Source organism: Lepidochelys kempii, chromosome 10, assembly GCF_965140285.1.
Source record: "Lepidochelys kempii isolate rLepKem1 chromosome 10, rLepKem1.hap1, whole genome shotgun sequence".
NCBI classification, from domain to species: Eukaryota; Metazoa; Chordata; order Testudines; family Cheloniidae; genus Lepidochelys; species Lepidochelys kempii.
Window position 1 is genome coordinate 84926287 of NC_136389.1, and position 20162 is coordinate 84946448.

General features: G+C 60.5%; 2 protein-coding genes across 3 annotated transcripts; one reads left to right on the plus strand and one right to left on the minus strand.

Moving 5' to 3' along the window:
- On the minus strand, positions 1 to 8425 carry LOC140895183 (peptidyl-prolyl cis-trans isomerase FKBP8). Its single transcript, XM_078854709.1, has 9 exons — positions 8263 to 8425; positions 8098 to 8215; positions 6914 to 7082; positions 4365 to 4453; positions 3863 to 4080; positions 3451 to 3623; positions 2713 to 2790; positions 2123 to 2236; positions 1 to 550 (listed from the first exon to the last, which is right to left on the minus strand). The coding sequence occupies exons 1-9, from the start codon at positions 8423 to 8425 to the stop codon at positions 464 to 466; spliced, it is 1209 nt and encodes a 402-aa protein (XP_078710835.1). The 3' UTR covers positions 1 to 463.
- A 735-nt stretch (positions 8426 to 9160) lies between these two features.
- On the plus strand, positions 9161 to 19558 carry ELL3 (elongation factor for RNA polymerase II 3). 2 transcript variants are annotated; one of them, XM_073304615.1, is made up of 12 exons: positions 9161 to 9421; positions 9858 to 9899; positions 11682 to 11809; positions 13799 to 13962; positions 14621 to 14865; positions 14945 to 15069; positions 15424 to 15514; positions 16588 to 16858; positions 17379 to 17436; positions 17905 to 18076; positions 18146 to 18190; positions 18266 to 19558. In XM_073304615.1, the coding sequence occupies exons 1-12, from the start codon at positions 9287 to 9289 to the stop codon at positions 18371 to 18373; spliced, it is 1584 nt and encodes a 527-aa protein (XP_073160716.1). In that variant the 5' UTR covers positions 9161 to 9286; the 3' UTR covers positions 18374 to 19558. The 2 variants fall into 2 exon arrangements, with proteins under 2 accessions (XP_073160716.1, XP_078710827.1); XM_078854701.1 differs by lacking the exons at positions 18146 to 18190; positions 18266 to 19558 and having other exon boundaries at positions 17731 to 17997.
- Positions 19559 to 20162: the final 604 nt, after the last annotated feature.

Genomic DNA, 20162 nt, shown 5'->3' on the forward strand with positions numbered 1-20162 from the left:
GCGGTGTTGGGGGTGAGGTCCAGGCGCTCTGTGGGGGTGCTCTGTTGGGGGCAGGGATGAGGTCCAGGCACTCAGGGCTGGGGTTCAGTATTCACTCCCTCAGCTGGAAGGGCCCATTCCTTCCCAGCTCTGTGCTGCCCAGTGTCTGGGGCCTGTCAGCAAGGCAGCAGCCGGAGAGCAGGTCCCGTGAGCCCTCTGCACACCCCAATCCCCCGCGCTGAGATCAGGCCTGGCTGCAGGGCTCTGGCTAAACAACAGCCACGTTTATTTTCAAAGACACAAAGGTCACTGCTAAGTCCTGTCAGCTGGTGACCCTGGCTTCACTGAGAACATGGTCTGCGTTCTGTGCTGGACAACCCAGGGCTCGCACAGGAGGAGCCAACAGGATCATACCTCCCTGGCCCCCCCCTTTGCCGGTGGAGGGGCTGTAAACCCCCTGCATCTCTGGTGTCCTTGGCTAGTCTCAGCTCCGTGTTGTCAGGAAGATGGAGGTCACCATGCTGCCCAGAGCCACAGCCACAGCACCAAAAAGCAGCTTCCAGGGGGTGACCTGGAAAAGACAGGAGGCAACTCAGCTAGTGTCCTTAAACGGCAGTGGGTCATTGGGGTCCATCTGCAAGAGGAGAAGAGAGAGATGGAGCGAATGAGCTTCACAACAGCCACCTGCACTGCGAGATCCCCACAAGGCAGCCCGGGGCCACGCCGTGTGCAGGCTGGCCATGGGCAGGGGTCACCAAGCCCGTTGCCTTGGGAGGAGAACGCAGCCCCTGTACCTAAGAGATGGAGGTTCTCTTTCCATTTCTGACTCCACAGGTCATCTGACTGGCCTGTGGTCTTGCTACTTGTGATTCAGGGACAGTGATGCTGACCTGCCTTGTGGGGAGAGGGTGCAGCTAAGGTTGTTATTGTGTGTCAAGAGCTTTGAGATGACAGGGGTGGGCCAAGGAATGCTCTGATTCATCTCCCTCGCCCCTCTCCCCCTAACCCGACTGGCAGCCAGGCTGCTTGTTCCTGCCTTAGTTTCTGGGTTTCATTACTGGGTTAGGGGCAGTTCTTCTCATGCCCAAATGGAGCCTCTGCAGCCTTCCAGCCCATCCCTGCACAATGCCAGATGGGGCTGGGAGTATCTCTGCATGGGCCCTAGCTAGGCAGGGACCTTGTGAATGGGTGTGATGGGATGTGCAAGCCCCACACTGGTGAGGGAAGGGGTAAGGAGCAGCCCTGGGCCCAGAAAGTTCTGCCCAGCGGCCCCTGCTGGGTATGCTTTCGGTGAAGGCTGAGCTCAAAGGGGACAGCTCAGCTCATTCTGGGGGGCAGTTGTGTGTTGCAGGCTCCTGCTGAGAAGCTGCTGGGGCCCGGGTGGCCGGGCCCAGGCCCTGCTGCCAAGCCACCGCAGAGGATGGCATTGCTGAGCCACGATGGAGAGAGGAAAACTCTCCAGCGGGGACCTGAGAGGACTCCAGGGAGGACGTAAGATGGCACCAGCAGAGGAACCGAAGCCAGGAGAGGAAGTGGCCCAGGGAGTAGGTGTACGCCACACATTTTTAAACTATCATTTGATGTGCCCTGAGTTGGAACCTGGTAGAGCAGGGACGTCCTGGGTTCCTCTACCCAGGCCCTGGCCTCTTGCCGCCTGATCAGACACCACCTCCCTCCCAGTCCCCTAACAATGAGGACCTGGGTTCTGCACCATCAGCATCAGCCCCTGGGAGAACATGGGGAACTATAAGAGCCTCACGGCTCCTTTCCGCAGTGCTAGCATCCACCCGCCAGCTTTCTGCTCACATACACTAAACCAGCAGACGGCCCCGTGTGTAGACCATGCTCTCCTGTTCGTGGGCAACAGGAGAAGTGTCTTCACCCACGAAGAGGTGACATAGCCTCTACCTGAGCCTTCCAGCTGGGAATGAATCCCTCTTTGATAAAACTCAGGGCCTTGGGCCAGGAGTTCCAGCTAGGCAGGCAGGTTGGGCAGGTCCAGGTTAACAAGGCAGGGCCCTAGGTGATCAGGCTTTGGACGCAGACACAGGCATAACTGCGACCAGGGACAGTAATGGGGAGGCAGAGTTCTGGTTCCGGAGCAGCACCAGTGTCCCGGTTGGGCCGGGCCAAGCCAATGTACCCATCTGCTCTGGCACGCTGCCGGCTGCACCAGGTCGCCCACGTCTGTGGGGGCAGGGCATTCCGCCTGCCCTTTCTGACGCTTCACTAGCTTTGAGAGCTCAGCATGAATTGCCTGGAAGAGACCAAGAGAGGACAGCAGGTCATTAACCCTGGAGCACTCCACCTGCTTCCTTCTGGAGCATGAAGAGAGTTCTTCTGTCCTGCGACTGTCATTCCTCCTGCCTCCCCACCCTTTTATATGGCAGCAGCTTCAGTAGGAAGTCTACTTGAGTTCACTCCTGGTTAGTCAGGGCTCCTGGCCTCTATTTCCTGTTCTGCCAGAGACCCGTATGACCTTGGGTAGGTCACTGCCCCCTGGGCCTGTAACATGGGGGGAACAACACTGAGTGCCTGGCTAAAGCACTTTGGGATCTTTGCGTGAAATAAGCAGGATATTGGCCACCCCTGTAAATGTGCTGCTTGCCTACTGTGCAAGGTAAGCCTCCCCTTGGAGCCAGGAGGGACGGCGCCTCGCTACCCACCCGCTCCAGTGCGAGTGGATAATTCAGGAACTAGCCCCTGGAGGGGGGCCCTTGCTCTGCTCTTTACCTTCGTGGTGGGCTCAAGCTGCAGGGCTCTCTTTAGGATTTTCATGGCTTCCTGGTCCTCTCCTCTTTCTGACAGCAGCTGCGAGAGGGAGGAGACAGTAAAGAAAAGAAGGGAGACAGATCAGGAGGCATAGAGCTGTGGGGGATGGGACACAGTGATAAGGGGGAAGGGCTCACAGAGAGAGAGCAGGAGTGTAGGGACATGGAGAGAGCTTCAGATACACCCAGAGGAAAAGCTATTTGGTTACTAACTCCTAGTACTTTCCTCTTTGCTTGTTTTCCTTCTCTCCTGCTGCCTATTCTCCCCCTGTCCCCTTCTCTCTAACTCTGACCTTGCTTTCTCATACAGTCCCTTTGGTGTAAGGCAGGGGTTTGTGACCCCTCAGTCAGTCGTGAGCGGTCAGCCTCCACCGCCAAGGCCTGCATCGCCTCCTGCATTTATAACAGTGTTAAACATAAAAAAGTGTTTTTAATTCATAAGGTGGGTCACATTCAGAGGCTTGCTTTGTGAAAGGGGTCACCAGTACAAAAGTTTGAGAACCACTGGTGTAAGGGTCTCCAACCCAGACTCCGAGAAGTTGGAGAAAGAGGGCCTGACTGGTGAGATCTCTTCCTGGAACCTGCAGATCCAATGCTTCTAGTCTTCTCCCTCCCCTCCATCTCCTACCAGCCTTTTCCCTCGTCTCCCAGGCCATGCCCCAGTCTCCTGGGTTCCCTTGGTGCGAGTGCTGGGCTGTACCTTTCCTTTCCTGTAGAGAGCCTTCACGTTGTCGGGGTCGATGTGCAGTACTGTACTGCATGATGCCAACACCTCCTCAAACAGCTGCAGCTTCAACTGGGCAGCTGCACAGTTATTAAGACATTTCACTTGATGCTCTTTCAGCTCCTCTTCCTCCTCGGGGCTTGGAGGGACTGGGAATGAGCCCAACAACAAGGTGGTCAAAGCCAGCTGGACGAGCTAGACGAGCTAGACGAGCGCTCTGCAGCTCACTCAGAGCTGCTAGGGAGAGGAGAATGTGCAACCCCAGTCCTGTGCCAGCCTCTTATCTCTGACTCTCTCCCTGCTAAACCCAGATCCTCTTAGGGTGAAGCCCCGAGACTCCCCTCCACTCAACTCATGTGCCCTGAGCCCAGGTGGCCTCTTATTTTACCTGCACCAGGTGAGTCCAGGATGCCCAGGGCCAGCTGGTAGGATTGCATAGCCCACTGGTACTCCTCCCGCTCAAAATGGAAGTTCCCTCGCTCCCTCTTCTGCTTGCTGAGGCTGATTCGCGTGGAGGGTGACAGGAGCCCCAGATCAGGGCTGTCCCGGATCTGTAGCAGGGTCACCTCATACAGTAATGAGGCATCCGATGGGATATCAGGGTCCCTGGAGGGAGGAAGTGAGATTTTTGCCTTTCCCCAGTACTCCCGTCCCTGGCCTCCTGCACTCTGGGAGTCAGGGTGCAGAGCCCGTTGGCTTCTGGAACCACAGAATCACGAACAGTGCAGGTAGCTGTGATTTTACTAGGGACAGCTGGGCCAGGACGAGAGGACCCCTTCAGGCAACCAGGGCTGGGATTACTCTGTTCCTTTTGCCAAAGGAACAGTGAGAGGTGGGCAGCACCTCGGTGCTCTAAGCCTAGAGCAGGGAAAGGATCAAGTCCAGCCTACCTGCCCAGGTGACCGTATGCATACTGGAAGCTGGTGAGAAGGAAAGACACCTCTCCTAGCTGCATGGACTGGACACCGAGCTCCAGGGCCTGTCGAGAGGGGGACAAAGTGGTTTATTCCTGCCCCAAGACTTGCACCCACTGCACTGCATGGAGGCTCCCCTTGGCCCAGCATGTTTGACATGGCATGCTGCAGAGAAGTTGGAGCTCAGCAGTGCCTATGCTGAGTTCCACCATCTGCCCCCTGGCATTGGAGGGAGGTGGCTGGCTCCTGGTGCTGGGAGTTCTCTAGGGAGTGGGAGTAGGGTCTCTACTCCTCTCCCTGTCGCTGCTGAATGCCAAAGTCAGGGGAGGAATCTGCCCCACAGGGCCCCATTTTTGTGGCATCTGTTCCCTTCCTGCTGCAGATATGGGGTGGAACAGTGAGGGGGTGTGGTAGAGAGGGGGTCAGATCAGGTTCTGAATTGCCGCTGAATTGCTGGACCTTGCATCAATAGCAGGGCTTGGGGTGGTTGTGGTTCTCTTCCCCCTGACCTGGGGTCTCGCTCTGGGCAGAGGAGATGTGAAACTGGGAGTGTCTCTCCTCTGAGGAACCCTGGGGTCAGGATGGGATGGGAAATCTCAACTACTTCCCCCTGCCCCAACCTTGCCCCAGGAGTGTTGATTCTAGCCGGACCCAGAGGGGCTTCTTGACAAGAATCTTTTTCTGTACCTGTCCTCACAGTTTTCGAGGTGTTGGCTGAGCCACAAGCAGGGTGAGGGGTGGGAGCAGCAATGCCGCAGGATAGGTGTGCAAGCAGGGTGTAAGCCAGAGACCCCTGGGTGGGTCTGGCAGCAAATCTTGTCACTACACCTCACATGTTTGTCATGATAGATCCCCAAAGGTGGCATGTGAGCTATCACTGGGAAACGAATAACTTACTGCTCATTAATATTCTCGTGTGATGTCTGTCTGGGGGATGTATGAACAGTTACGTATGTGCGAGACTTATGTTCTCAGCCATGCACAGGCCCAGTCTGACCTAGACACTGCAAGGTATTTGCTTGGCTGACCAGCCTTGGCGTCAGGCAGGGAGGATGAACGTGCATGTACAATCAAAGGTAAACAGAGCCGTCTGGCTACTAGGGGGGTGGTAAGAAGTCAACTATCACCAGCGGGCCAGGGAGGAACCAGCCTGACATCTGAGAATGCATGTCAGTGGTTTACAGCCAGGGCTTAAGTAGTTGAATCAGTGGATTGTGTTATACACGTGTATCGAGTATGAAAGCTGATGACACACTGGTGATTACCATCTTTGGTATCTCTACTAACACTGTTTGAGGAACTGTGGACACTCACTGATATTCTGCTTTATAGTCTGTGACCGAACAAAGGGAAAACAGCCTGTCTCCCAATGACATCAAACAAGGTGTGACCAAAACCAACGGAAGCCCCAGTTATATATGGCTCAATGGGATGGGAAGTACACAGCAGGGAAGACCAGCCTGGGGTCGTCTGAATCTCGGGACAAAACAGTGAGTTTGGAGAGAGAAAAGAAGCCATCTTGGCATCCATCACTGGCCAGACACAAGGGCATAGCACTCTGCAAGCTGAGAAAGACAGGTCCTTCAGCTAACGGGGTTGGAGTCTCTAGGAACTGAATATAAGTGAAAAAGCTGCTTAGTCAAGGGTCTTTCATCTAAGAAGCCAAGGGAAACCACCCCCTTGTACTTCTGTGGAAGGTGACCGAGGGACAGTCATCCCAGTACATCTTGCATCTGTGTGGGGCAGGGACTGGCTCCATTTTGATCCCTGCACAGTCAGCTTTTAGCAAGTGATCAGAAAAACAGGGCCTTGGTGGGGCCTGCAAGCCACTGTGTGAGGCTGGATCCCGTGCAACCCCACAGCCGTCTCACTCCCCCCTTCCCAGGTTCTCCAGGAACTGAATATAGGTGAATACTGACTGGGACCCATTGCAGATGTGTGCACGTGTGGGTGTTTTAATAGAATTCTAGAGCCTGCAGTTGGCTGCTACTTCAGATGACACTTAGGCATGCACCATAAATGTCTGAGTTACACGCCTGTGGTCGTGCTGAGCTCAGGGACTGGAAGGGCCCAGGAATGATTTTAGACGTAACAAATCCTGCACTTGGCAGTGGGTTCAACTGGATGACTCTTGCAGATGGTCCCTTGTTACCCTGTTGATCTGTGATTCTCGTTGGCTGGACTGGCCCCCTGGGCAGCTTTCCAGCCAGTCAGCCCTTCCCTGGGCTGAACCCAGGAGCTGGGAATTGACACCAGGATTTCATTTGCCTCCCTGTTTATGCCCCAGCACAGCCTGGAAGAGGTTTTGTTACTGCCTTGCAAAGCCAGCAGGAGGCGCACACGTGTGTTGTGTAGGTTTCACACAGCTGATGTCTTTGCAACAGCAAGAGGAGATTAGAACATGGCCACTGATGCCTGTGGCTGGAGTCGGGCATTTCAAAGCTGGCAAATGCCAACCTGCAGGGGCACCAAACCATCCAGCCTTGATGGTGACTCTGTCCTTAGGGTGCAGGAGGAGACCAGACCTGTATGACGTCCCCCTGCTCCAGGGTGAAAGTCAGCATCGGGTCCTTCTCCACCAGGCTACCATCCTCCAGAACCCCCAGCAGCTTCACAGTCACCTCCTGCCTGGCTGGGGCCTGCCGGCCTCTCCTTGGCCTTCTCTCACCAGCAACTTCCTCAGGAATCTGTCCTCTGGGGGAAGCAAACAGGGAGAGGGGAATCAGCCCAGGGAGCAGGAGCCCCTGCCCCAGGACCTGTGGGACTCACCTGGGCAGAGAGGGACCCGTTCTTCCCTCTCCAGCCAGGGGCACTCCTCGCTCTCGCTCCGCCTCCCCCTCCCCTTAGGGGGTTCCTTCATATTAGACCCCTTGTTTTAGTGTTTCTGCTCCTGGCTTTGCAGCATGGGGGGACCTCAAGGAGATGACTGCACTTCCCTCAGGGCAGTTGTGCTTTATTATGTGTATTACAGTAGCATCGAGATTGGTGCCCCACAGGGCCAGGCGCTGCACAGGCAGCGGGAGAGATGGGCCCTGCCCACAGGCTCTTTACTCCAGACAGAGCCAGGCTGTGAGGAGAGACAGGCCAGGAGAGGGGAAGCGACTTGCCCAAGGGCACCCAGCAGCTCAGTGGCTTAGCCAGGACTAGAACCCAGCTCTCCCGAGGCCCAGCCCCATGCCCGACCCTCCGGCCCACACGGTTTTAAATGCATGTTTCTTTGGCAGCAGTGTTGTGGCCTGGAAACCAGCCCAGGGCCCCTGAAGCTCAGCTGCTGGAGTTCGGGCCACACCCCCGCTGCCCAGCAGCTGTGAAGGGGCTGAAAATGCCCCATGCTCAACACTGGGTGTCTGTGCACCCAGCAGATGCCATGCTGGGGGCTCGCCCATGCCATGTTGCCCCGGACTGGCCAGCCGAATGGCACTGTGCCAGGCCCAGCTGGCAGGCCAGAGACCCACCATCTAGCAGGGCCATGCCCCCATGATGCACTGCAATCCAGTGCCAGTCGGGGGGCAGCCAAGCGAAATGTGGCACTGACAACACCAGTGTGGGTGCTCCGGGAGTCCGTCAACTCTCTGCCTTGCTCTCAAGAGACTGGGGGGTGCAGTGGCGAGGGTGGGGGGCAGATGGGAGCTTCCCCAGAAGTGGCTCTGGGGTCTTGTTTTCCGGTCACCCCTTCCTGCCTTCCCTCCCCCCAGTCTTGCTGACTCACCTGTGACATCTGCCCAGCCGGTGGCGGCGAACAGCTGCCGGAAGCAGCCTTGCTTTGGCCCCAGCAGCCGCTCCAGCCCCCGGTAGAATTGCTGCTCCTCCTCCTGGGGCAGGGGGGCCTCAATTGCAGTGTGAGGCAAGAGGAACCTGACCACCCTCCCCAGACAAGGGCTCCCCTCCAGCTCCAGGGCCGCTGCTGGCCCAGCTGATGCGGGCTGCTTGGCCCGCTGGCTCGCCCCTCCTCCCTCCTCCGCCACCTCCAGAGGCTCCAGGGCTTTGGCCCCGGGAGAGGGGCCCTGGGGCTGCGCGCTCGGCTGCGGTCCGATCATTCCCGCGGGCCCCTCCGCACGCCCCAGGCCGGCCACGCGGCAGACTCGCAGCCCAGCTGCCCAGGGGCTCTGCCGAGCCGGAGAGGCGGCGGCGGGGAGTCCGGGCAGCGACGCCCTGCCCCGGCTCTAATGCCATCCCTGCGTTCGCCGGGCGGATTAGCCTAAGCCCCCTGCAGCCTCGGGCCCGGCTGCGCTGCCCTCAATCCGGGGCGCTGCCCGCTCAGCCCGGCCGCGGGGGGCCCGGGCCCGGCTCCCGCCTGCCGGGAGGGCTCGGCTGGCTCCTGCGGACACGGAGGCTGTGTCCGGGTCCCGATCCCGGCCCCTCAGGCCCAGCCGTCAATGAAAGGGGCGCGGGGGGGCAGCCCAGCCCCCGGGCCGGGACCGCGCAGCGCGGGGGCGCGGCTAATGCGCTTAGGGGATTTGCTCAGGCTGCCGCAAAAATAGCCCCGGCGGGCGGCTACCCCGCTCCAGGCCCGCCCCGCTCGGACACGTCCCTCCCGCCCCAGCCCCGCACCGCTCCTCCCGGCCCGCTCCAGCCCCGCTCCTCCCGGCCCGCTCCCCAGCCCCGCCCCGCTCCGCTCCACCCCACCCGTCCTGCCCCAGCCCCGCTCCTCCCGCCCCATCCCGCCCCAGCCCCACTCCTCCCGGGCCGCTCCCGCACCGCCCCACCCCGTCCCTCCCGCCCCGCCCCAGCCCCGCTCCCGCCCCGCTCCGCTCCTACCGCCCCAGCCCCACTCCTCCCGGCCCGCTCCCGCACCGCCCCAGCCCTGCCCCAGCTCCGCCCAGGCCAGACCAGACTCCGCCCCTCGGCCCGCCGGGCGTCGGGGGGTGCCGCAGCCCAGCCCGGCCCCACTCCCAGCCATGCCGTGGCCGCGAGCGGAGCTGTCCGGGCGGCTCCGGTACCGGGGCGGCTCCCGCGGGCCCTGCCTCAGCCTCCTGCACCTGAAACTCACCGACCCGGCGCTGCGGGCGCTGCGGGACTGTCAGCGGCTGCAGGTGAGGGTGGATCGGCGCCCCCTCACCTGGGCCGGGTCCGGGTCCGGGTCAGCGGCCCCCATCTCACCCCGGGCCAGTTCAGCGCCCCCCCTGTGTACTCTGCCCCCCCCCCGCGCCGCGGGACCGGGTCAGCGCCCCCGCCCCCTCCCCCTCCCCCCCCCGCGCCGCGGGACCGGGTCAGCGCCCCCGCCCCAGCCACCCCTCCCCGACCGGGGTGGCAGCAGGCTGGAGGTGGGGTCCGCTCCTGCAGGCGGGTCGGTGACCCCAGACCAGCCTCTGAGGGGCCTGGTGGGTTCCCTGTTGCTGCCGCCCGGCCAGGGCAGCCCCGGGCGGTGCGATGCAGGGCCCGGCTCCGTGCTCCCCGGGGCAGGGCTGTTGGATGTGGAGGGGTCTAGACAGGTGCAGCCGCTAATTGTCCCTCTTGTTCCCTTTGCAGGGCTCAGCCCGGCCTGTCATCGCCTTCCAAGGGAGCCAGGGGGTGAGTGGGGCGGGGCTCCCTGGGGAGCGTGAGACTCACTGGGGGGGTTGAGGGGGGCCGCTGGGCTCCCCGAACACGGAGTGAGTGTGAGAGGGCTGCCAGCCCAGCCCCCGCTGGCTTTCCACAGCCCTGTCTCCGCTCCGCTTTCCAGTCTGGGTCCGCTAGCCCCAGCCTGTTCTGGGCCTGTCCCCAGACCCGCAGCCCAGCGCCCTGGGCAGTGACCTTGGAGCAGCGCTGCCCTCACAACCCCTTGGGCTGGGCTTGGGTGAGGGCAGCGCTTGTTCCTCCTTGCTCTGCTTCCTTGCCTCCCGCTGGGGCAGGGGCTGGGGGCTGAGCTGTGCTGAAGGAGAGACGATGGGGCAGTTCAGCAGCAAGGGGGAGCCCAGCCAAGCCCTGCTCTGGGGGAGGGGCAGGGTGCAGCTGGGGGGACCTGGGCTGAGCGCTCATCCTAGGCAGGTGGGAGCTCTGTTGCTTGGGACAGCTAAAGCTGGACACGGCCTTGGCACTGCGAGCGGGGTTGGTCTCTAGCCCCGGCAGCAGAAGCTGTCGATGGGACCCATGGGGTTTCCCCACCTCCATCCCCTGTGAGCCTCCTTCCAGGACTGTGGGGCTGGGGCTGCTCAACGGACCGTGGGGCCCCTCAGAGGCTGGGGAGCAGCTAGGCTGGGGGGGAGAGGGGCCCTTTTGATCTGTAGCCAGGGGAGGGGCCCACAACACTGCCTGGGGGGTGCCATGGCCTGTCCAGGCCTGACTGGCTCTCGGCAGCCCTGGGGTGGGGGTGGAGTGATTGAGCTCTTGCCAGCCGCAGCCTTCCTTGGCAGCTCAGGGCCCCGCCCTGTGCTGGGCCTGGCCGAGTCTCTTCTCTGCTGTTTTCTGGGGGCTCTGGGGTCGGGGATTTGCCTCCCTCCCCTTTGGCTCCAGGCTGCTGCAGCACCTCAGCTGCGCCACTTGCTAACTAGCTCTGCAGGGGATTCCTGCGGGGAGCTGCTGCCTGAAGCTCAGATAAGGGTCCCTCTGGCCTTTGCTTGCAAACACATTAAAGTTCCCTCACAGGGGGGCCGGGGGGGCAGGTGCTGGGCTGCGAGCTCAGCAGAGGCAGCTGGAATGAGAAGAGGTAAAGCGCTGGCTCCCCCCATGTACCCCCCTGCCTGAGCTGGGGCCAGTGTGTCTGGGGGTGCCTGCCCCATGTACACCCCCCACCTGAGCTGGGGCAGAGCCCCCCCAGGGTGTGTCTGGGGGTGCCTGCCCCATGTACACCCCCCACCTGAGCTGGGGCACAGAGCCCCTGGCTTGGCCAACAGTCCCCTGCCCAGGACGCCAGCCCTCCCTTCTGCTAATCCCTCTTCTGTTCTTCCACTCAGAGACCCAGCCCCAGCACCCTGGCTATGTACCCCACTGCTGGGAGTAAAGCCATTTCAAGTCTCCCATTGGCTTCCCCAAATCTGGAAATGGTCCAGCATGGTAAGGGTTAAACCTCTGCTGGTGATCTGCCCCCTGGAGAGCTGCTGCTAAAAGCAGGCTGTAGCCTCCTGGGGGGATCCTGAACCAGACAATTAGAGGGCAGTGCTGCTGGGGTCCTTCGTCTGTAAACATGGGGTCTGGGGAGCCCCCAGTCCCCCTCCCTGGGAGAGCCTGGAGCGTGTGCAGCTGAGCCCGCAGAGAGCTGCCAAGCCCCAGGCAGGGATGGGGATGTGGGGCAGGAGGATGATGTAGAGGAACAAGGACAATGCAGTGCACCACTGTGCTGGAAATGGTCCCATGCACTCCCTCTCTTCTGGATAGTATATCAAGATCCCCTGTGCCCTGGGCAGCCCTGGGGAAGGAGCTCGCCTCTTCACCTTCTACCTGTCCCGCTACAGCAAGGACAAGCCGCAGGCCAGCTTCGACTGCATCCGGCAGTACGTCTCCAGGTGAGTGAGTGGGCAGTGCCCAGCGCCCAGCCTGGGGCCGGTCTGTGCCCCAGAGGCCCTGTCCTGCAGACTTCCTGGAACTGGAAGCTTTTTTCCTGACCTGAAGCTCTAGGCAGGTAACCAGATTCCTGGCCTCTGCCCAGCTTGTGGCTGGGGGCAGGGCCAAGGGCTTGCGGGAACCTGACCTGGCTGAGTAGGGGCATGGCCAGCACCTGAGTCCAAGGCAGCTCTGAGAGGGGTGGTGTGTGAGGCTGGAGATGGGGCACAAGTGGTGGGGAAGGGGCTGTGTGCTCTGGTGTCAGGGAGGGAGCTGGCTCTTTGCAGATGCACCTGCCTGGCCGTGCTGTCCAGTGACAGTTCTGTATGGTGCTGCAGCCCCTGCTCTCCCCAGATCCACTGGGGCACTGTGTGCCAGGAGCTCCCTGCCTGTGTAGCCTTTCTCCTCCCCTCCCCGCCCCCGAGGACCGTCTCCTTCCGGACAGCGGAGGGGGGTAGCAGTGACCAGGTCGGGGCTGCTGTCCCCACACAGGCATTGCAGCTGCTCCTGAGCAGAGGGCAGTGCCGAGTGAAGGGGTGACTGATGCTCTCCGGCTGTTCAGCAGGGCGGGAGGTGGCTGGGAATTGCCTCAGCATGGCAGGAGCAGGCTGCGTGAGTTGCTTGGTGAGAGCTGCCGCAGTCTCAGAGCAGCCCGATCCCCTAACTCTTCCCACTGACCCCTGCTAACTTGCGGGGAGGGGGGGGAGAGGGGAGGGGGCGCTGCCCTGCTCTGGGGGCGGTTGCTGTTTGTTCAGGGTCAGGGAGGAGTCACTGGTCCCACTTCAGAGCCACGAGCCAGCCCAGTGCCCCTAAGGTGGAGAGGGCCTGCCATCCTCACCAACCGGAGACTGCCAGAGAGGCGGGGAGGGAGGGAGGGAGGCAGCAGGGCTCTGAGACCTACTGGCCTGTGGGAGGGGCAGCCCCACATCCCTGCTGACTCCCCGGTGGGGCGTCTGCAGAGAAGGCGCTTCCATTCCAGAGTGTGTAGGAGTCACACGCCCACCAAACTGGTGCTGTGACCCCAGCTTTGGAACAATCTCTGGGAGGGCTGTTCAGTGATTCAGACCCCCGAGGGGTCTCACTCTTCCTCCAGGGTAAGCCACGCAGTGTCGCCGCCTCCTTAGACTGCATCTCTGGCCTGTTTGCCACTCTGCTTCCCACCATGAGCTCTGGTCAGCGAGTCCCACTGAGGCAGACCCCTGAGGGAGACTTGTACTATCTTAGGGAGCAATGCAGCCCCACCAGCATCTGCAGGGGCACTCACACAGTGCTGAGAAAGTTGGTTTATAGTCGGCTGGCACACAGCATAGGGAGGTCTTCGGTAGCACAGAAAACAGACAGTTACAGCACAGTCCATCCTGGTCAGCGTGAAGCCTAAAGCCCTGTCCCTCTGACCCCTCTTTGTCCCAGGTCAGGTGAGCCCTGACTGCTTCCCACACTTCACTTCCACCTCCACCCCCCAGTCCCAGTTGTTTGTTCTCCAGCTGGGCAAACTCGACTTGGCTTCCAGCAGAGAGGTGGAGCCATCCATGGTCCCTAGCCGCTAGGTATCGAAGTCCTGGTGACTGGATTTGCTGTTGTCGTCATGGACTCGATTGATGAGGTGCCAGCCCAGTGCCATTCACACCTGCGCCAAAGCCTGCCTCCGGGCCTCGTTAGCAGTGCAGCATATAGGGGAACCCGCGGCAGGCAAACTAGTCACACACAATGGGACAGAAAATCTCCGCTCCACCACAGCAGGAGGCTGCCCTGGGGAGTGGCCGTGTTGGGCAAGGACTGGGGATGAGACAAGACAAGGGCATACCACTGGCTCTGACCCCTGCCCCTGCCGTGTGGTAGCCAGTGCCCCTGGTCTGAGGGTGTGTCTAGGCTCCCTCTCCTAGGCATGTTCTCAGGGTGTGGCTAGCAGAGAGCAGGGGCCAGGCCAGTGACACAGGCTTCTGTGCTCTTAGGCTGGGTCAGAACCAGCTGGACTGCGTGGGCAGCATCCAGGAGAAAATCACCATCTGTGCCTCCGAGGACTCGTACCAGCTGACACGGGAGCGTGTGTCCCAGGCGGAGAAGGAGGCGTGGAGCAGAGCTGCTATCGAGATCAAGCCAGCAGCCCCAGGCCATGGTAAGGCAGGATCCTGCCTGGGTGAGGGCGTGGCTCAGGAGTGGGGCTGACCTTGGGAAGCAGGAGGAAGCACTGAGAGAGCAGAGCAGCCCCTCCCGCTCTGCGCATGGGCACAGGGCAGCGTGTGGCCTGTGGGAGTGCTGGCAGCTGGCTCCGTGCCATGCATGGGAGAGTGGGCAGAGCTGGGCTCCCATGGCCAACTCTCTCTGTCCCACACCGCGCACAGCTGTTCTGTGCCCAAGGTGCGGGGCCCTGGGACTCGGCCTGCACCCTGCTGGCTGCCCTGGGCCTGCTGGGCGGGGCTGGCAAGGCTGGGTTCAGGAAGCAGCTGGGCGCTGAGCTGGGGTTGCAACAGCTACTGGGTGAGCCCAGCTGCTCTCTCTGGGTGCCGTCTCACCTCCACGACCCCTACTCAGTCCCCCTGAGCTGCAGCAGAAGTGCCAGACCGCAGCTTGGCAGGATTTAGCCCAGACTCACAATGAAGTGGAGGGACCCAGGGGCTGCAGAGGAGAAGGCTCTTGCGCCAAGGGGGGCCAGCTGTGGGCGGGCAGAGAAGAGTCTGGTGCTAGCTGTGAGATCCGGGATGAGAGGCCTTAGGGGCACATCTGGAGGGGTTAGTTCTTTATTAGCAGCCATTTGTGCATTGATTCCTCTGCAGGTAAATGTGTTACCATCCCGAAGAAGCTGGGCATGAGCACCCCATTGGGGAAGTGCCCCGCTGGGAGCCCTGCTCCAGAGAGCAGGAAATGCAGCCCCATGGGGACAGATCGCAGTGTTCTTGTGAAATGCCTAGTGCAGCTTCTGGCCCTGCGGCCCCACTGCAAACATGAGCTCCTGGAGCGGCTGGACAGGGTGCAGATCAGCCTGAAGGACAAGGCCCAGCTGCTGCCCATGCTGGAGGAGGTGAGTGCGGGTCAAGGGGGCAGTGCGGCGTCTCCTGCCCCCTGAGCTCTCGCTGATTCTGCTGCTCTCATCCACGCAGGTGGGGCAGCTGAACCCCCGGGAGAGCAGCTACAGGCTGAAGGAGGAGCTCTTTGGGCAGGTGCAGGAGGACTGGCTGGGCTACACGGCTGAGGAGCGGCAGGAAGTCAGGCAGCTCCTGCGCAGGTGCAGCCCTGGGGCAAGGGGCAGAGAGCTGCCCTGGTGCCCCCAGGGTTAATGCAGAAGTCCCGGCTGTCTGTGGGAGGGGGCCAGATGTTTCAGAGCAGGGAGGGTTGCAGAGCACGCCTGTGTGTATAGTTGGCTTTGGGCACAGAACGCTTCACAGCCAGATGGTGGGTTCACACCTGGTTCCCCTCCCGTGAGCTCAATGCCATCCCAATGCCAAGGCCCTGACCGCAGCCTGCCTGGCCCCATGGCCAAGGCCTAGGTGCTGACAGGGCATCTCCTCTCCTGTTCTTGGGTGATACTCAGCCTTGGCCCATGGTAGCTGCCCCAGATCTCTTCTCTCTTCCGCTGCAGGAAACAGGCCCACGGAGCCGTGGCCAGGCCCTTCTTGGTGCCTCTGGAGTGCCCGTCTTGCCAAGGTGCCAGCAAAAGGCCCTTGGGTGTGGTAAGTATTGGTGATATGAAGCCTTAGGCAAATGGATGGCCCGGCGCAGGGACCAGAACCAGGCAAGGGCAGGAGAACAAGAGCTGAGAACCTGCTAAGGCTAAACGTCCAGAAATCTGGAGATCATCAGGATGACTTAATATCCTGATTTGCATATTTGAATATGCATGGCTTTATTTGCAGAAATTGCAGATGTCCTGATTACGAGAACTGAGCTGATTTGCAGATATGTTGGTGCCACTTCTTGAAGCCACTGTGCCCCCCATCCGCCTTGGGGCAAGATCAACTCCCTGCAAAATCCAGAGCCCCAGCATCCTCCTCCACTAACCCTGGGCAGGCCGGACACTTGTTCCCCCTTGTTCAGGGCCACTGCAGCTGTCCGGCCACTGCAGCTGTCCGGCCACCCCTGGGCAGCTTCCACCCACCACCCTACTGCTTAACAGCGCAGCACAATTCCCCGAGGTCCCAGCTGCAGCAGGGAAGGAGCTGTAGAGTCATGGGAATGACTGTGCCCAGGCCACTGGCTGGGCAGCTCCTTGAGGCTCTGCCTTGGGCTGAGTCTTTCCTGGGCTGGGAGGGGTCTGGTCCCAGCTGTGTGCTGGGCCTGGCCCTTGCTGCTGAGCCATGGCTACTGCCCGGTGTCACTAGCCATAGCACCAAGTCTCTGGCCTTGGGTGGGTTGGGGGGGAGGCTCTAGGCTCCAGCTGGGGGGCTGGAGTCCTGGCGGGCAGCAGCTGCAGGGGGCTGGAACCATTTGTACTGTGGGTTGCTGAGAGCCATTGAACGAAACGGTAACCCTGTGGGATGGAAACCGTGGGATGGAACCACTGCAAGCCAGGGGGTGTAGCAGCCTCCCAGCATCCTAGTTCCAGCACCTGTGCCTGGCTGGCCTAGAACATCAGCTCTGCCCTCCAGAGCGGGGAGTGAGAGCACTGAATGTGGGGAGGGGTAGCCCCGTGGGCCATGATGAAAGGGGTGGATCCCTCCTTGCTCACCTGTTTCCTGCAACAAGGACTCCAGCCTGGGGGGTGAATCCAGGGCAGCCCCCACAGCTGGGTGGGTTTGTCTTTCAGAAGCGGCTGGCACTGCTGGATGCCTCGGACCCACAAGGGCTGAAGAAACCCTGTGCCCCAGAGCACCCCCCCAGCTCTCTGGGATCCCACCGCAGACTGCAGGAGCCTGTCCTGGAGCATCAGAGAACCCAGAGCCAGCAGCAGCCATGCCAGCTTCCCAGGCCCAGTGCGGAGCTGCAGAGCTCAGAGGAGGAGCCGAGCGAGGGGGAGGGAGGCGATGACTGGGAAGAGGGAGCTCTGCGCCTGGAGCAGCACCTTTCTGCCCTGCAAGGTGAGGGGCTGCACTGCTCCCAGCTCACCTCGGGGATGTCCTGCTGCCTGCCAGGCTCTGACCCACCTTGTCAGCCGGAGTGCCCCTAGCCAGAGCTGTCTGCCACATAGGGCTGCACGGCCCCCAGGCAGCGAGACTAGGGAAGAGCAGCCAGAAGCCCGGGGGGGATGAAAAAGGACTTGGGGTGAGTCCAAAGTGAGGCTCACATCTGCTTCCCTGGGGCAAGTCACAGCAGTGCTGGGCAGAGCCGCACCTACTGCTCACATGCCACCCGATAACCTCCCGGAGCACCTCTGGGCTGCGCGACATCAGGGCACCATCCCGTCCCTTCCACACACCAGCATGGCTGAGGGGCTCTGCTGGGGGCAGCGCAGGTGTCTGGAGCTCATGACTTTTCAGGCAGCTCCTGCTGGGCTTGTCGGTGGTTCTATAACCCCAAGGAATTGAGGGACAGAGGCTGGGGGTGGAGGGGAAATTACTTTGAAGAGTTTCTACCCAAATTCTTTTGCTTCCTCCCCAGACAGCGGCTCCCAGGCAAGCCTCCCAGCCTCCTTCGCTGAGCTCCCAGATTACTGCCGGTAAGCATGGCTGGGCGGGCAGTCCTTGCCAGGCACATTGCTCCTCCTCACCTGTGTGACAGGCTAGCCACTCTGCAGGTACCATGAGGGGGTCCCTGTCCCAGCTCCCACAGTCTGAGTAGAGGGGAGAGGGCTGGGGCGTGGAGCCAGGCTGAACTGCAGCTTCCCAGCCTGAAAGTCCAAGTTGTAAATGGAATCTCAAAGCTGGACAAGAAGCAGACCAGGCCCCACTCCCTTAGGCTATGGAGCTACCGTGTGGGCAGTGGTGTGACAGCTCCATCTGCTTCTGGGCAGTGCCCGCCTTTTCTCTTCCTCATGCACAGAGAAGCTGCAGTGGTGCGGGTCAGAGAGATGGAGTTGCTCCTACAAAGCAGCATTCTGGCATGTGCTCCTCATACAGAGCCCCTGCTGCTCAGCTCACCTGGCCTGATGGAGGGACTAGTCAGTAGTTTCTCCCGGTTGTGCTAGGAAATACAGAGCCATCTGCTCCGTGGAGCAGCATCACGCCTACGTGGAGGCATTCAGTGCGGATTACGCAGAGTACCGGCGCCTCCACACCAGGATTGGGCATGTGAGCAGGACATTCATCCAGCTGGGAGCTAAAATCAAAATGCTGCCACGGGGGACGCAGCAGCATAAGGTGAGGCTGGGCTGGGCGGCAGGGCAGCGCGCCTAGGCCGAGTGCTGAGTCAGCTCTCTTGGTTTGCAGGCAGTGGAAGACAGAATCTTACAGGAATACCGGAGGTTCAAGCAGGTGAGGCTGGCAGTGGGGGGCTGGGGCTGATGCTCCCTGGCAGGAGCTGATGTGGGTGCTCTCTTCCTCTTGCAGACCTACCCCAGCTACAGGAAGGAGAAGAACCGCTGCGAGTATCTTCACCAAAAGCTGTCCCACATCAAGGGCCTCATCCTAGAGTTTGAGAAGACAGGGGCTACCTAGGGGAGGCTGCGGTGCTCTGAGCCTGCAGGAAGCGCTGCCCGTTCTCCTTTCCCTTTGCAGGGGAGCAAGGGGTGGGGGTTAGTGAACTCTCCTGCAGTAGTAGTTGCAGTCCCCCAGCCTAGTGTCCAATGCAGCCATTTGACTGATCTGGGGTGGGGTGAGGGAGGGGTTCACAGGACAGAGCATGGGGCTGCCACAAAGTACAGAGAGTGGGTGATGGTCTCAGTGAATTGTCCCCTGTGAGCTGCTGTCCCGCTGGTCCCAGCTCCCAAGGGGCACCCGGGCCTAGTGGTGCAGCTCCAGGTTAGGGGCAGCCTGTACCATAGAGCTCTGCTGGGGAGGGAAGGCTGCTGGGTCAGGGCAGGCTCCCTGGCTTCAGGCTTGTAACAGCCAGCTCCATGCATTGCCCAGCCTACGCTGCCTGCTGGAGAAGTAGGCTTTTGCTATCAAGTGGGACCTGCCACCTTCCGTCACTGGCTTCCTCCCCCAGGGGCTTAGAGCTAAGGGCACCATGCCCCTGGGGCTGAGTCTGGGCTGGGGTTTGATTACTGACACCTGCTTGAGCAGTGTTCTGTAACAGGAGTTGAGGGGACAGGGAAGTGCCTCACATTCCTTGGCTGTGCACCCCATTGTTGGTGTATTTCAACTCTCTCCCTGCTGCCATCAGAACTACCCTGGGAACCTGCTGACCTTGCTACATGGAACTGCAAGGTGTGGGGGCGGGAGAGATGGTAATGATTGCTTATGAATGCAGGAGGGGTGAAGGCCCTGGAAGTTCTGCCTTGGTTCTGGTTTATGGCCCTGGGTTAAACAGTTCATTGTACAATATGGAGGCACGTGTGGTTGTGCCCTTCAGCCCTCTCCCAGCACCTGCCTCAGCTCCTCCTGCTTTCAAAGTAACTAGCCTGCCCCAACCCAGCAGGAGAAACTGATGTGTCAGGGCCTGGCTGCAAGTGACGAAACCCTTTGCCTTAATTACCAGCCGGCCTCAGTGGAGGGGATGGAGCCCTCACGCACAGGCTCTGCTGCCTTGTCCAAGGAAGTGTGTGCACAGCACCCTGGGGCTGTGCTGAGGGTTCCTGGGTGCTCTCTGTAATAATAAAGCCACTCAGCCAGAGTGCCCTGCTGCCAGGGATAGGCCCAGGGTGCGTTAGCTGCAGGATGGGCCTAGCTTGAGCAAACAGGAGCATTAATATGAACACTCTACTGGCTAGGTGGGTAACAGCTATTCATGGCTGACATGAACAGCTGTTACCCACCTGACCAGTAGAGCATTCATATTAATGCTCCTGTTTGCTCAAGCTAGGCAAAGCCAGTGTGGGAGGTGGGGAGACCTTGTAAATGCTATCGTGCAAGCTACTGTACCTAGAGCATGCCCTAGTAATAAAGGTGTAGAGACCCAGCCATGGTGTTTTGTAAAACACAAGTTACAGGGGAGGAGAAGCCCTGCTGGAGTGGTTTGAGTGCAGAGCCAGAACACAGCAGTACTCAGATTTACCAATCCTCCCCTGCAGTTCTCTGCCTCCAGGACTAGGAAACCACTCATCTCTCATTCCTGCTGCCCAGCACAGTGGCTCCTACCTGCACCAAGGTAAATACAGAAGGCCATCTGTTCATGGTAGTTCAAACACCTGTGCACAAAACCTTGGAAGGGATGTAGGCTTGGAGCAGCCAGCCAGCAGGAGACAGGACAGCAGGCTACAGTCAAAGGCTAGCTCCTTAGCAGCAGGGTTAGGAGCCTTGTGGCCAGCAGAGCTGTGTCTTAAAGAGGCCCTTGTCTGAGAAGTAA